This window comes from Glandiceps talaboti, chromosome 1, assembly GCF_964340395.1.
Source record: "Glandiceps talaboti chromosome 1, keGlaTala1.1, whole genome shotgun sequence".
Classification (NCBI taxonomy): domain Eukaryota; kingdom Metazoa; phylum Hemichordata; class Enteropneusta; family Spengelidae; genus Glandiceps; species Glandiceps talaboti.
In genome coordinates, this window is record NC_135549.1 from 1,445,833 (window position 1) to 1,458,384 (window position 12,552).

General features: G+C 37.8%; 1 protein-coding gene across 4 annotated transcripts in view; it reads left to right on the plus strand.

Annotated features, from left to right (window-relative positions):
* Nucleotides 1-1,733: 1,733 nt before the first annotated feature.
* Nucleotides 1,734-12,552, plus strand: part of LOC144434291 (uncharacterized) — a 41,403-nt gene continuing 30,584 nt past the window's right edge. For 3 of the 4 annotated variants that reach the window (XM_078122995.1, XM_078122779.1, XM_078122919.1), the window contains exons 1-3: nucleotides 1,734-1,845; nucleotides 9,028-9,291; nucleotides 10,421-10,492. In XM_078122995.1, the coding sequence (XP_077979121.1) occupies nucleotides 9,107-9,291; nucleotides 10,421-10,492 (257 nt within the window). In that variant the 5' untranslated portion in view covers nucleotides 1,734-1,845; nucleotides 9,028-9,106. Of the gene's footprint in view, nucleotides 1,846-4,610; nucleotides 4,653-9,027; nucleotides 9,292-10,420; nucleotides 10,493-12,552 lie in introns of those variants that run through there. The other variant, XM_078122850.1, reaches the window with a different exon arrangement.

The following is a 12,552-nucleotide window of genomic DNA, read 5'->3' on the forward strand; positions in this document are numbered from 1 at the left end:
ATATTTTAAAAAAAAGACCCATTGTTGAAATGTCATGCGATGAATGAAAACAGTTCATCTTCACTTAACGTTGATAGATGCTATCTTTGTCTTTTTTACTATTTCGAATTGCTATTTGTAGTAGTGTCACCGTGGAAAAAAAATTCATTTCATGCTGAGATTTGTTTGTATCGGACTTTCATAAACGGCCATACATTTTTGCCTGCTAGAATTTTTTTTAAACATCCATTGTTGAACTGTCGCGCGATGAAGGAAAAAAGTTCATCTTCACTTATATTAGGTTTGATATACATTATCTTTGTGTTCAAGTACATTTCCAAACTGCTTATTTGTGGAAGTGTTGTGATTGCAAAAAAGTTTCATTCCACTCTACGTTTTTATCTGACTTTGGTTGGACATATGCAATATATTTCGACGCTATAATATATTCCCTACATCACTTGCTTGGAGGAATAACGTCCGGTACCAAACTGTCGCATCTTATAGTATAGTTTTCAAACTTGACATCATTAATTGTGTGGCTTGCACGTGTTTATCATTCTTTGTTTTTCTCATATTCCCAATGAAACGAAAGAGTGAAAGGCATATGATATTCTACATGTGTTTTCTACAGATTGTGTTCGGTTTCTTCTTTCTTCGTATGTGATTGAAATGCCAGCAGTGGCGTGTCGTAAGATGTAAAACTTGCCAACATCTTCATGCATGAAACAAAATAGGATGATATTATATTTCTTGACTCGGTTGAAAAAGTACTGAAGTTTTATAATGAAAATAGACCGGGTTACAAATTAGAGCATTGGGGTTTGAGACCAAGATGGCAAGTGTCACATAGATCGTCTCCCAAAAGGACCGTTCTTTGGTAATTGACCTCCAATCTATCGGTATCATTTGCCAAATTGAGACACTATCTGTTTTTTGTTCCCGGTGGTCATTGTTGGACTTCCGCCTGAGGTAGGCTACGTTTTCACTGCAATTGATACCTTGCAAGACAATTTATTTTGACCATGAAAAACAAGCAGTCATTTGCTCCAACCAAGTCCAGGTCTTCGTCACCATTCCTTCGATCATCAGTTTCCAAAGAGAAGGTTGTTTTAAGTGGATTATATTTGTGGGCCGTCCCACCATCAGGATGGGGCTGTGGCAAAATTGACGGAGGGGCGGTTTACAAATTAATATGCCTTGCTTCATGGATGAGTGGGCCAGCACAAGACATAGACTTTGGTCCATCCCACTTTTTATTCGCACACCACAAATTTCTTTCATAAGGGTGTTCTAAACAGGCGGTGATAAACAATGTATCACGATCGGGACAGATCCGCGCCACTGCATTTGATGGAGTGGTCTCTTTGATTTTTGCTACGACCCAAATGTGCTGCTTATTAGTGATGTTCGGGTTTGATGTGTGACTCTACCTGACTTTTACATGGTGGGATACATCGACAGTGCAAACAATTAGCGAGGCAAACTTAAATCGAATCGTCTGCGGCTCATTCCTCGTAATTGGGTTGTTTATTGCTCACCTTTTAATTGGTATCAGCAGACAAATTATCTCGGCCATCAATCAATGCAGACCACGATTGGTGGATCGAATTCACCACAAGAATTTGCTACATCACTCCAACAGTCAATCAAAACATTGAAATCTACATCTCCAGATTACTACATCAGATAAGAACTCCCTTTGGAGAGTTGGTCAGGTTCTTCAACACAGAGAACATCTCACCTGTCTAACGGACCAAAAACTTCCAAGTTTGATTACTACAGGGCTTTGGTATACCACGTTCAACAAAGTGTGTTCCTAAACTCCTAACGATACACATTCATCTAAAACTTTTATTGCTGAAGGTAAGTAAGTTAAGATGTTGTGAGCAGTAATTCTTAACGACGTCTCATTTGTTTTGGGTCCTGTTTCAAGATTTTTGTTTTTCTTAACGGCAAGTTAGCAAAGCCTCAGGACGTCATATCCATGACAATTGTAATGAGGTGTCGGTGAAGAGGACAAGTATGGCAGGAATTATGAACCCTAGAACAAAGAATCAATGTGACTGTCATCAACATCGAATCCATTTTGATATACCAGTCATACGATGGATAATGACGTATATGATATATCCACCTGGTAATGTGCATCAAACCAGAACAACTCAGTTTTCATTAAAACCCCCATCAGACCTTTACATCGACCTTGGGTTAATTACTATTACCCTATAGGAATATTAGCTCTTGGAGATTTCAATCTATTTCATGGTAACCTAAAACTTTGCAAGACTTTACGAATGTTTGTAGGCTGGAATAACTTTTTTAACAGCTACATAGTCATTTATAGCAAGAGGACGGGACGTGGGAAAATGTTATGGAAAACATACAAGTTGGTATTCAAGTGTCCTGATGAGGACATCAACATGGTGTTCGCAACACTTAAGTGATGTTGCATGTATTTTATATAAAACCAACATTCCCTCCTGATGTTGGTCAGCACCCCTGCTATTCCGTCCCCTGAATAACTCCACTTCCAGCACACATATTGCGAGCATGTGTCATTTTTTTCCCAGTTGAGTTCTATATCTAGATCATACATACATACATACAGGCTATTAGTAATTCGTGTAGGACCAGTAGTGGTATTTATTTCTCAAGGGACCCGGTATAGATGAATGGCGATTAACAAAAGTCATGGGTGTAAAGTTTTCCCCTGTGTATCGCATAAAGACTTACATATTGTGACGCGAGTTATTGTACCCAAAATTCCAATTTATCAACGTTTGACGCTAAAAACACTTGTAATGTCGACATTGTTGTGGGGGATTGGTTTACAAATATCAAATGGTAGAGAGTTGGCAGTTTGTAATAAAACATGTTGAGAAATGTTGGACTGTTTATGCTGTGATAGTTGATACTGTGTTATTTGTACTTCAAGGCCTATTAGCAATTCGTTACTGCAACAAGACAGAAGCCGTCCTCAAGAGTTTGTGTACAGGGGGTGTGTGCTAGGTCGTTGGGGGCTGATACTGATGCATAGTAAGAGAGTGGCTATTAGTGGTCGTTAGAATCCAAAGGCGAGAAATGGGTAGAAAGAAAATTATGTGGCTTTACAGGTCTGTTAACACCTACGTAGAATTTGCAAACATATGGCCTTGGGTGTGATTGGGGAGTGGCTAGATTACAATGTGAAACTGCACATTTGCTGTCTTAGAAAGAAGCATTGGAATTGAAAAGACAGTTTGAACACACAATAGTAAGAGTGTGAATAAAATCGAATTCTTTTGAAAAGACAATTTGCCTAAGCCAATGCTGTTCTTTGTTTCACGTCTTGGCGATCTTTACCAATTTGCATTTTGTACGATCTGTTTTGGCTGTAATCCCATCAGTTCTACTAGTGTGTAAGCTTTATACGTGATAAATAGAGGGATAATTAATTAATTATTAGTTTGGCCCTATTCTCACTGCTTGCACTGCCCCTAAAGGGTTGTCAATAGACAGCAGTCACAACTTTGGCCTCAAAACATCCCGTTACAGAACACATGATTGCGTCCCTTACTTTCATGTGTGTGTATGTCGTCATATTCTGTTGGCCATTCCTTACAGACTGAAAACAATGCAGAATACAACAATTTCCTCTCAAAATTAAACTTTCTAAATGCGTAATGAGTAAACAGATGGCATATGCCAGAATAGAACTAAAGTTACATGTGGTGTTTTTTTCACACCCTTTCAACGACCGATTTACCGTAACTAAGACACGGTTGAAAGTTGATGTATGGCTGCTCACGCGACCAGGTGAAAAAAAAACGGACAACACATCGTGGCCTGTCTTTCAAATTGGTAAAATCTAAGTACATGAAGTACGGTTATCTCGATTGGCCCTTTCAATTAGTAGTGCTCTTTTACTTGCAGTGGGTATCAGAATGATACTTTAATGACGGGATAGCTGTCACATTCAATTAGCCACACTTTAATTGGGCGAAACCGAACCTAAGTGTTGTTAATTTGAGCAAGTCTGCCCACTACTTTTACACATTCAACTGTTTCATCCTAAAAAACTTTCCTACAGAGTTCAAGTTGGGGATACTCCGAACTACTGGAATTAACTGAAAACGGAAATTTCGTCGAACTTTTATAGAGAAAGGGCGAATTATACCAACTTGTTTATGCGTGAAAGATACTTCTAAAAGGCAGCTAATCAAAGCGCTTTTGAAAAGATATTCATCCCGTGTGAAAAGGCCATTCTCTGGCAAATCTTCCGTATTGTCCGCTGTTTATTGTATTCATGGGGTTTTTGGCGGGAAGGTGGTCGTTGCCTACACGCCTTATTCACAGCAATATATTCATTAAAGTTTGCATGTGGTGCCCGAATGCTCCACAGAAAAGGATTACAATGGTTTGTCTCTGCAATTCGCATATTTCATTGTGCATCACGTTTCAGAGCAGATATAAGTGATGCCGACAAAATTATAGCTGTTCCGCTCAATATTTAAAGTAACCAGGCCTTCATCTTTTCCCGAAATCCAAAACGGGAAAATAATGGCACGTAATTTTCTTCCATACTTGGAAACCTCTTCACCGAACGTATTGATTTGCTAGCATACAAAATTAACTAATCAGCCGCTGGACCTTTGTTAAAGTGAAAAATCCAGCTTAAAGAAAGTACAATTGTAAGTAGTAGGTGAAAACTTTTATTGGAATCAATTGAGAACGGAAGCAGGCATTTGTCGATCACCATGTACATGTATATCATGATGCGTTCCGACATATACCCATGTAAGATACGTCATCTATATAAGGAATCGTAACAAGATTATTAGATAACAATCTTAAAAGGTAAGGAAGATGTTTAAAGAAAATTGTGATTACGATATGAAGTATCGGTGTTTCACACTCTAACCTCCATGATATGGACAATGACAAATGGGTTTGTTTGCCTGAGTGTAAAAATTCAATACTGCAATATTTACTCTTCGCTCATAGGGATCAACACCGGTATTGACGAGTGGCGCTTTCATTAGACACGAACTCCCCTTTCCGCGACCACCTTTGTGACGACGAGTTTACAAGTGTCGACCGTCGGTGGAACACTACTCATTCATGTGCGCGCGCTCTGTCCTGTACTGAAGACTGGATCGCTGATTACTGGCCTATCCTGCATAGATAAATGATCGAGTATCAAGGTGAGAGGTACACATGCTATTATCTATCAGTGAGCGCGGAGAAATAACACTGTACGTGAATATTTAAATGCAAGTTTGTCGATCAACGTGGATTAATTCCGTTCCATTCAGTGACATGGCTGACGTATCGTAAGCTTATACCATTATAGTCTACCTCTCAAGCGATTCGTTTCAAACAGATACATGCGTACTGAAATTGACATGGTAGAGAAATAGACACCACCAACTGAGGTCTGTGGCGTTCACGAGAAGTACGGTAAGAGACGGGGTGGAGATGTATGATGTAACGAAGCTTTACGGGTGCACCCCAGGGGGATAACGCTGTAAGGCGACAACATCCATACAATTCTGATCAAACCAATTCTGTATTATAAAGAAAGGGTTTCTTTTTTCGCATAACAGCACCGTGAAAAACAAATCGCCCTAGTCTAGTCAAGTTCTTCTACACATAGAACTGTAGTCTTATCAAACCCAAACTTGTCCCCAGAGATTTAGTCTAATGCATTCAGATTTTACCCAAAGTCGTGTCGAGGAATTTGAGAGGGCATCGGGGAGGGTCTTCCATGTACACTGGTCCGTTGACCATAGGCAGTATTGGGCAACATTGCCCAGTGTTGCAGGTATTTGCAGCGTGTAAGACAACTGAATTAGACCGACTCAGTTGAGCGGATGATCGATGTGAACAAGTTTGAACCCTGGTCACTGAAAAACAATTGTCAAAATTTCAACAGCTTCCGTTGAGAAGGTGTACAATGCAATGGTGACTAGGCCTATGCCATAGTTGTAAAAAGTGATATTATTTCTGTTCTTCACCACGTGCTTGTTGTTGTACTTGTGTGTAGATAGACATCATGTACTAGACCTATATACCTATGTGAGTTTTAAGAGAATGTTATCAATAACCATAAGTATTGGGAAATCTAATAAATCATGTTTTCACCTTTGTCACCGTGTTCAACTGATATAGCCCGTCATACACGATACTTCACACCAATTTTACGTGTTGGATCTTTGTCTGTAAAATTAAACGTTGACTTTCCACAAACAAATTTTCGATGTCGAAAAATATTATAAATCTTTGTGTTCATGTTATAAAATCTGTGAATTTCTAAAACCTCGTCACTTGTCTTACACACTTGATATTGGGCCTTCATCATGCAATACCTGACAACAATGATCCGCTATTTGGCGATTACGCATTCTCTATCCTCCGCGATTTTTCCAGTCGATTTAACTTTCTGAAAATACTAGTGACAAATCGAAACCCAATGCTGTCTATTGTTGTCCGATTTACTGCCATTCTTATCCGATGACCCTTCAATGATTTGTTTTAAATGTGATATCAACACTTTTTTAAAATTAAATTGTGCGTGTTCAGTTCGATTGTGAAAACCTGATTTTTGACCGTCAACTTTGTTTATAGAACACTTCGGGTAGTTTTGAAGTCAAACAGACTGCGATTCGTTCTCCCTCAAATTCTAAAATACACGTTGCAAAAAAAAACAAGCTATTAAGCTAATCTTATCTCTATCAAATGGATTGCCTCTCAACATAGATTGTGGATATCTACTGCCTCTGGTCATGGACAGGCATCGACCTTTTCTTAGTAAATTCCAAGTACAGGTGATCGCATCTCCGACGTCCAAGTATCATGGATTGTTTGATGGCTATGTTATACCATAGTCAAATAAGGCGTTATATAGACTCATCTCTAATCACATGTATCACCGTTTAAAATCAGCGTTTTACATCGATGTATTTTAAACTCATCATCGGAAAACTGACTACTTGAAAGTGTTACAATGTAAACTTTACAAATGAATACTTTGTAACAATTCCGTGTTTGCCCTGTTATCCGCCTGCATTTATTGAAAGAAGGACTACTTTTACATGTAAACACTCTTGATGTTTATTTGTCATTTTTGGCACGTTCCCTTTTTTGCTGTCCACGTTGTTCCACGTTGTCTATAATTACACAGCCAATTTTCCAGAAGTTGAGAAGTGGTGACCTCGTCAAATTTATCCTCCGGTAAGACTGAAATACATTGTTGAGTTTACCTCGAGCTTCATGTTGTCAACGTCCCCGGTGAACTTAAACTGTTTTCGTTATACGTATAAATATCAAACTTGAAATCATACTTGCATGTCATTGTGGTCAAGTGTGATAGTTTTCTACATTTACCTGTCTAGTTAAGATTTAACGTGTAATTGCTGCACACTCTCAAAAGTTTTGATACTGTGTCGGATAGGTGGACAGATGGAAATAAACATACCCATTTCGATCAGACATAACTACATGTATTTAACTTTGGAAATGTAATCTGGTAAAAGGGGAACACAAAATGTTGTATAAATAATATTTCTTTGTCACTCTTCATAAGTCTTAGCTGCATTATTTCATGATTATATCTCAGTCAAGCTGATAGTAATCTTCAACTTTCTCTATTCCTCCTTACTCTCTCCCCCCCCCAACCGTATCCCCTCTATCCCTCAACATCTCTCCACTCCGTCACACTAGTATATATCCACCTCTCTTCTACCCCCATCATCGTTACTCATCCACACTCTTTCTCCTTGAGCAATATTCCCTCTATAATACTCTACCTATGTGTTTTGATGACATGGTTTAAAGGGAATCTTCGATCTAATATCCTGTGCAACTTAATGATTCACTGACCATGGAAAACTAATAAACTTGGCAGATTTACGTACTAAGATTTGCACTCCAACTATTTGAGTCTAACGTCTAACCTCTAATGAAGTACACGATTGGAGAGAATACCCTCCACGCATGTCCGTTCACTTTTCCATCCATTTTCCTCCTCTAAGCTCTTCAAAATGTACAACCCTGTGATTTCCTTGCCAGGTTGACATTTGAAAATGTAATCAACCAATCATTAATCAGTTGGCCAGTCTTAGAAAAAAGCGAGAAAGAATTTGTATTCATGTCACGCACGGTCTAGCTTTAGTTGTGTTGCCGACAACATTTTTTTACAGTTACGCGATTTTATGGTCAACCGAGAGATACTCTTCGTACCCTTCGATCGATTCGTCGTCTTTTTTGGGGCCTTTTCATTGAGATGACTTGATTGCCTCAAATTGTCGGCCAAGATCAGTTAAATAGGACTTTATCTCCACATCACGTGTCAAATTCCCTAATTGCCTATTTTCAACGTCTATTATCTTCCAACAAAGTCTTGTGACGTCACTCACACTCGAAGAAATGAAATCGGACACCTGGTGGTTGTCAATTTACTGTATTTGCATAAGACGGTCCGACGGTTTCAGGTTCTCCAATTATGGCGTAGATGTTATTTAGCTGATTTTCGTAAAACTTTTTTTTTATATTTTATAATTCTGAATTTTTTGCTACAAAACGGAAAAATGTAGCAGAAAACAAATTCTGCGTAAATGTTAAATTACATGTATCGGTCAATGTTTGTAAATGTTGTTTCACTTGATAATCATTCAAAATCGATTTTCAATACGTTTTCACGATTTGTCATCGAGACATGTACTGAAAAATAGAGGGAGAAAAGTTAATTTCTTTAGAGATAGCACCTCATCTTTGCTGCATTTGATTGACTATTGTCAGCGGGCGCATTTCCTACTTGTGTACATTTCGCTGATTGCTAATCATGTGATCACCTCATTGTCCAATCAACTCGGAGCATTCGCTTCGGAATTTATGCATGAGTGTATGAAAACGTGGGTGGTGAGGTTCACATTTCGTGTGCAAAGAATATAGTGACAGTAGCTAGTACTCACATGTACGTTATATCGATGTGAGCGAGTTAGGTCATCGCAGAAAGTGAGTCGCTGAGAGTCTGACATTTCAAAATGATTCTCTCTTGGATTTTAGAGCCGTGAAGAGGACTCGATCATTGGAGTATTCAAGAGTTTTAACCCCGCTACAGCCAGCCTGGCTTGCTGAAACAAACATGGCGGCGGTGTTGTTGTATTTCTATACGGCTTTTGTTATTTTGGGGTTGCTGCTGTGCCCGGGATCTAAAGCCCAGAATATTTTGTGTCCGAAGAACTGCGCCTGTCTTGGAGGATTGGTAGATTGTAGTGACAGAGATCTTACGGAGCTACCGAGGGACATCCCAGCTTGGACGGAAATGTTGTAAGTTAAGAGGTCACCTATTCCAGTGTTTGAGTGTTGAATAGCGTACACTGTGCCTAGCACAGTCTACGCTACATTGCATTGAAAGAGTTTAACTTGTGTAAACTTGTGACATTTCATTCAAACATTTTACCGATTTTTACCCAAATTTTCACATATCTAGAGTTAACTACCCATTGGTTTAGTATTAAAACGTATTATATGATTGGATTTGTGGATGATAACGTTCACCATTCCGAGATTTCGGCGACAGTTTTTGGGTGTTTTTGTAGTACTTGCATATTAATCAAGCCGTCCATGGTTGCCTATGTTTACTACTCAGTGTACAAAGGGCCCTGACAGTCGGAACATTTTATGACCACATAGGACCACCCGTTTAATTGTCTCGATACACATTTTTGAGGAAACAAGCATTTGAGATATCTCCGAAAAGGAGTAATCATTTTATATGGTTTCATGTCAAAATTATATGGAAGCAAATATGTGAATGGACTCCAATCCATTCGCGTTTGAGTGCGCGCAAGTTGTAGACTAATTTTCCCGTTCCCGTTCAATCGTTTGGCCAGTTGTCAGTCGATCGTGCATGTCACCCCAGAATATATTCGTACCTGAATGACATTTACCATTAAAAAAACGGGTCTGTTGCTGTTCGATACCCGGCTCTGGAAGCACACGAATGAATTAAATGTAACGGCGCAAAATCGTCTTCCGGGGTGACAAAATGCCGAGTGCATCTAGTGACGAATTCAGTGCTGCCGTCCGTGTAATGACAATTGAATGTCATAACTGGCTAATTAACGACCGGTCTATTAGTAGTTTTTAATTAAATCTTTGACACAATACGTAAATATTGTTTTCCGGTGAACTCCACTTAATAAATGAGGTGTCATATCTCCCAGTTCAAATTGCAGTTGCTATCATTGCGTCGTCCAAAATATATTTTATATTTTGAACGATTTGACGTATGGGCATCTGTAAATTTCATTCCAATGTAATAATTATGATGTTCGATTTTTGAATATAATATTTCAATCTCTTTGGTGATATATTCAATATATAATAGTTACTGTCAGATTATTTATGTGTTTTTTTTAAAATATAAATTTATGTTGTCATTTTTGTCTTGCAGGGATCTTAACTCAAACAGAATCAGTGCTTTACCACATAATGCCTTTGCTGGTTTGTCCAATCTTAGACAGCTGTGAGTACATTTCAACTTATTAATACTCAAAATTAGTCAAGTTATAACAATCAAACTATTATATATATATAATATTATTATATATTATATATATATAAGTTAAGTTGAATCATTGGCAATATTTCACAACTCTGTGAACATACCTGGTAACCAAACAAACAGGAAAGCAGGAACTTCTACACACCTGGTGGTACAGAAGGAATAAAAGTTTGTAAATTGTAATTTGTATGACTAGGTACTATGTAGTGAAGGTTCTGCAAACACAATATTAGTTCTTGTATTGGTGGACAATTTTCAACTCTATGTGCCTATTCACTTGGACATATCTGAGTGTAACCCAAGCTGACTCTATTTGTGTGGTTGGTGAAGTCTGTTGAAGGTCTAGTCTTAATCCACTGTTAGTTGATACCATGTAAATACATAGACACCTACAATATGCATCCACATAACCAGATGGCAAATTCGTTATGTGCTTTGTTATTCAAAAATTTCATCTTCAAAACCCCCTCTCCCTCCAAAAAAAACAAAACAGTATTATGTGTGTGGATGAGTAAGAGCATGATGATGCCTAGCTAGATATTTGAGGTGTTGGTGATTCACATATGGTAAATTAGCCAGCAGTAATGTATATGTTAATTCTAAAACAAGTCTGTGAAACATATCTCCCTCAAGATGATTTTATATATAGAGAAGTCGCTGTGTGAGGTAGTTGAGATCATTCTAAAACTGTTCTGAGTATAAGATATCAAACTATGGAACTGACACATTTTATCACAGTTAATACTAAATTGACTCTGTCTTTATCATGCTACTACTTTGATTGGATTATTCCAACACAAAATAATTTTTTATATATCCCCGCTTTTTTTTAATTTTCTTCCATTTCTGTCATTGGTTTTCTATAGAGTGTGTTTTCATCTTCAAACAAAATGTCCGCTCTTCACACTAATGCAAGCATGTGTAACTACCAAAAAAAAAGCAAATAGTGACAGCTTGACTAGAACTTCTTGTGTGAAGCACACCTGCATGTGAGAAGCCATACAATTGGCAAGTGTGAAAAGACTGTCATCTAATAATATGGAGTGTTAAATTGTAAGGCTGGGATAGCAATATGCATTGTCAAACATTCACACTGTTTCTATTTCCAAATGAAAAGCAGGTTTACTCTCAATAGTACTACTAACAATACTGCATTCAGTCATCTTTTTGTTCTCCTGATGTTTTCCACTGAAGCCATGAATAAGGCATTGGGAGGGTGTGAAAATTGTTCCTTTATTAATTCATGTAGTGGCATTTCACCAAAGGCCTATGAAATACCACAATTGTGGCTCAACTACATCAAAATGTGACATCAGGGTGTTGGTTTTAGCAAAAAAAATTAACGGAATTCAGATTTGTGAGAAATATGTGATATATATAATTATAAAATGGTCAGTTGATCAGGTTTTGGTATTCACCAAGTTTAAAGTGTGAAAGTCAAGTTTAAGCTTTTGTATCCGTGTAGCAGACATTCTCCATTCCCTCTTTTGAACCAACAACCATTTCTTGTCCATAAGTCAACTTGTTTGTCAAAGATCAGATAAGATTTGAACAAAAAAAAGATGATTCTATTTTTGTAATTTCCATGATCCAAAAAAATATTCCAACTGAAGTAGGAATATTCTAAGTAGTTAATGTAATTATCTTGATTTTGATGTGTACTTAAATTGAATTAAAAACTGTCAGCTTATTTAGAAGTAGATTTTGTACTATGGTAATACCACAAGTTGTTGACAGCCATTTCAGATAAGAAGCTATTTTTATGAGTGGCAATAGGGTGTGAATAAGTCCCCTGCATATACTGATAGCAGACTGTTAACTGTTAAAAGCAGGCCATATGTCTTGCTGCTGCTGTCTCACTACCAAATGCCAACCTGGATACTGAAATTGATTTACGATTGCCTCAATTCACTTCACTCATAGTTTCATACATTTACCATTTACATAGATTGATTTCTTTCTTGTGTTTATTTCAAATACATTTCGGCTGTTATGATACATGCCATACAATTTCCTAACAT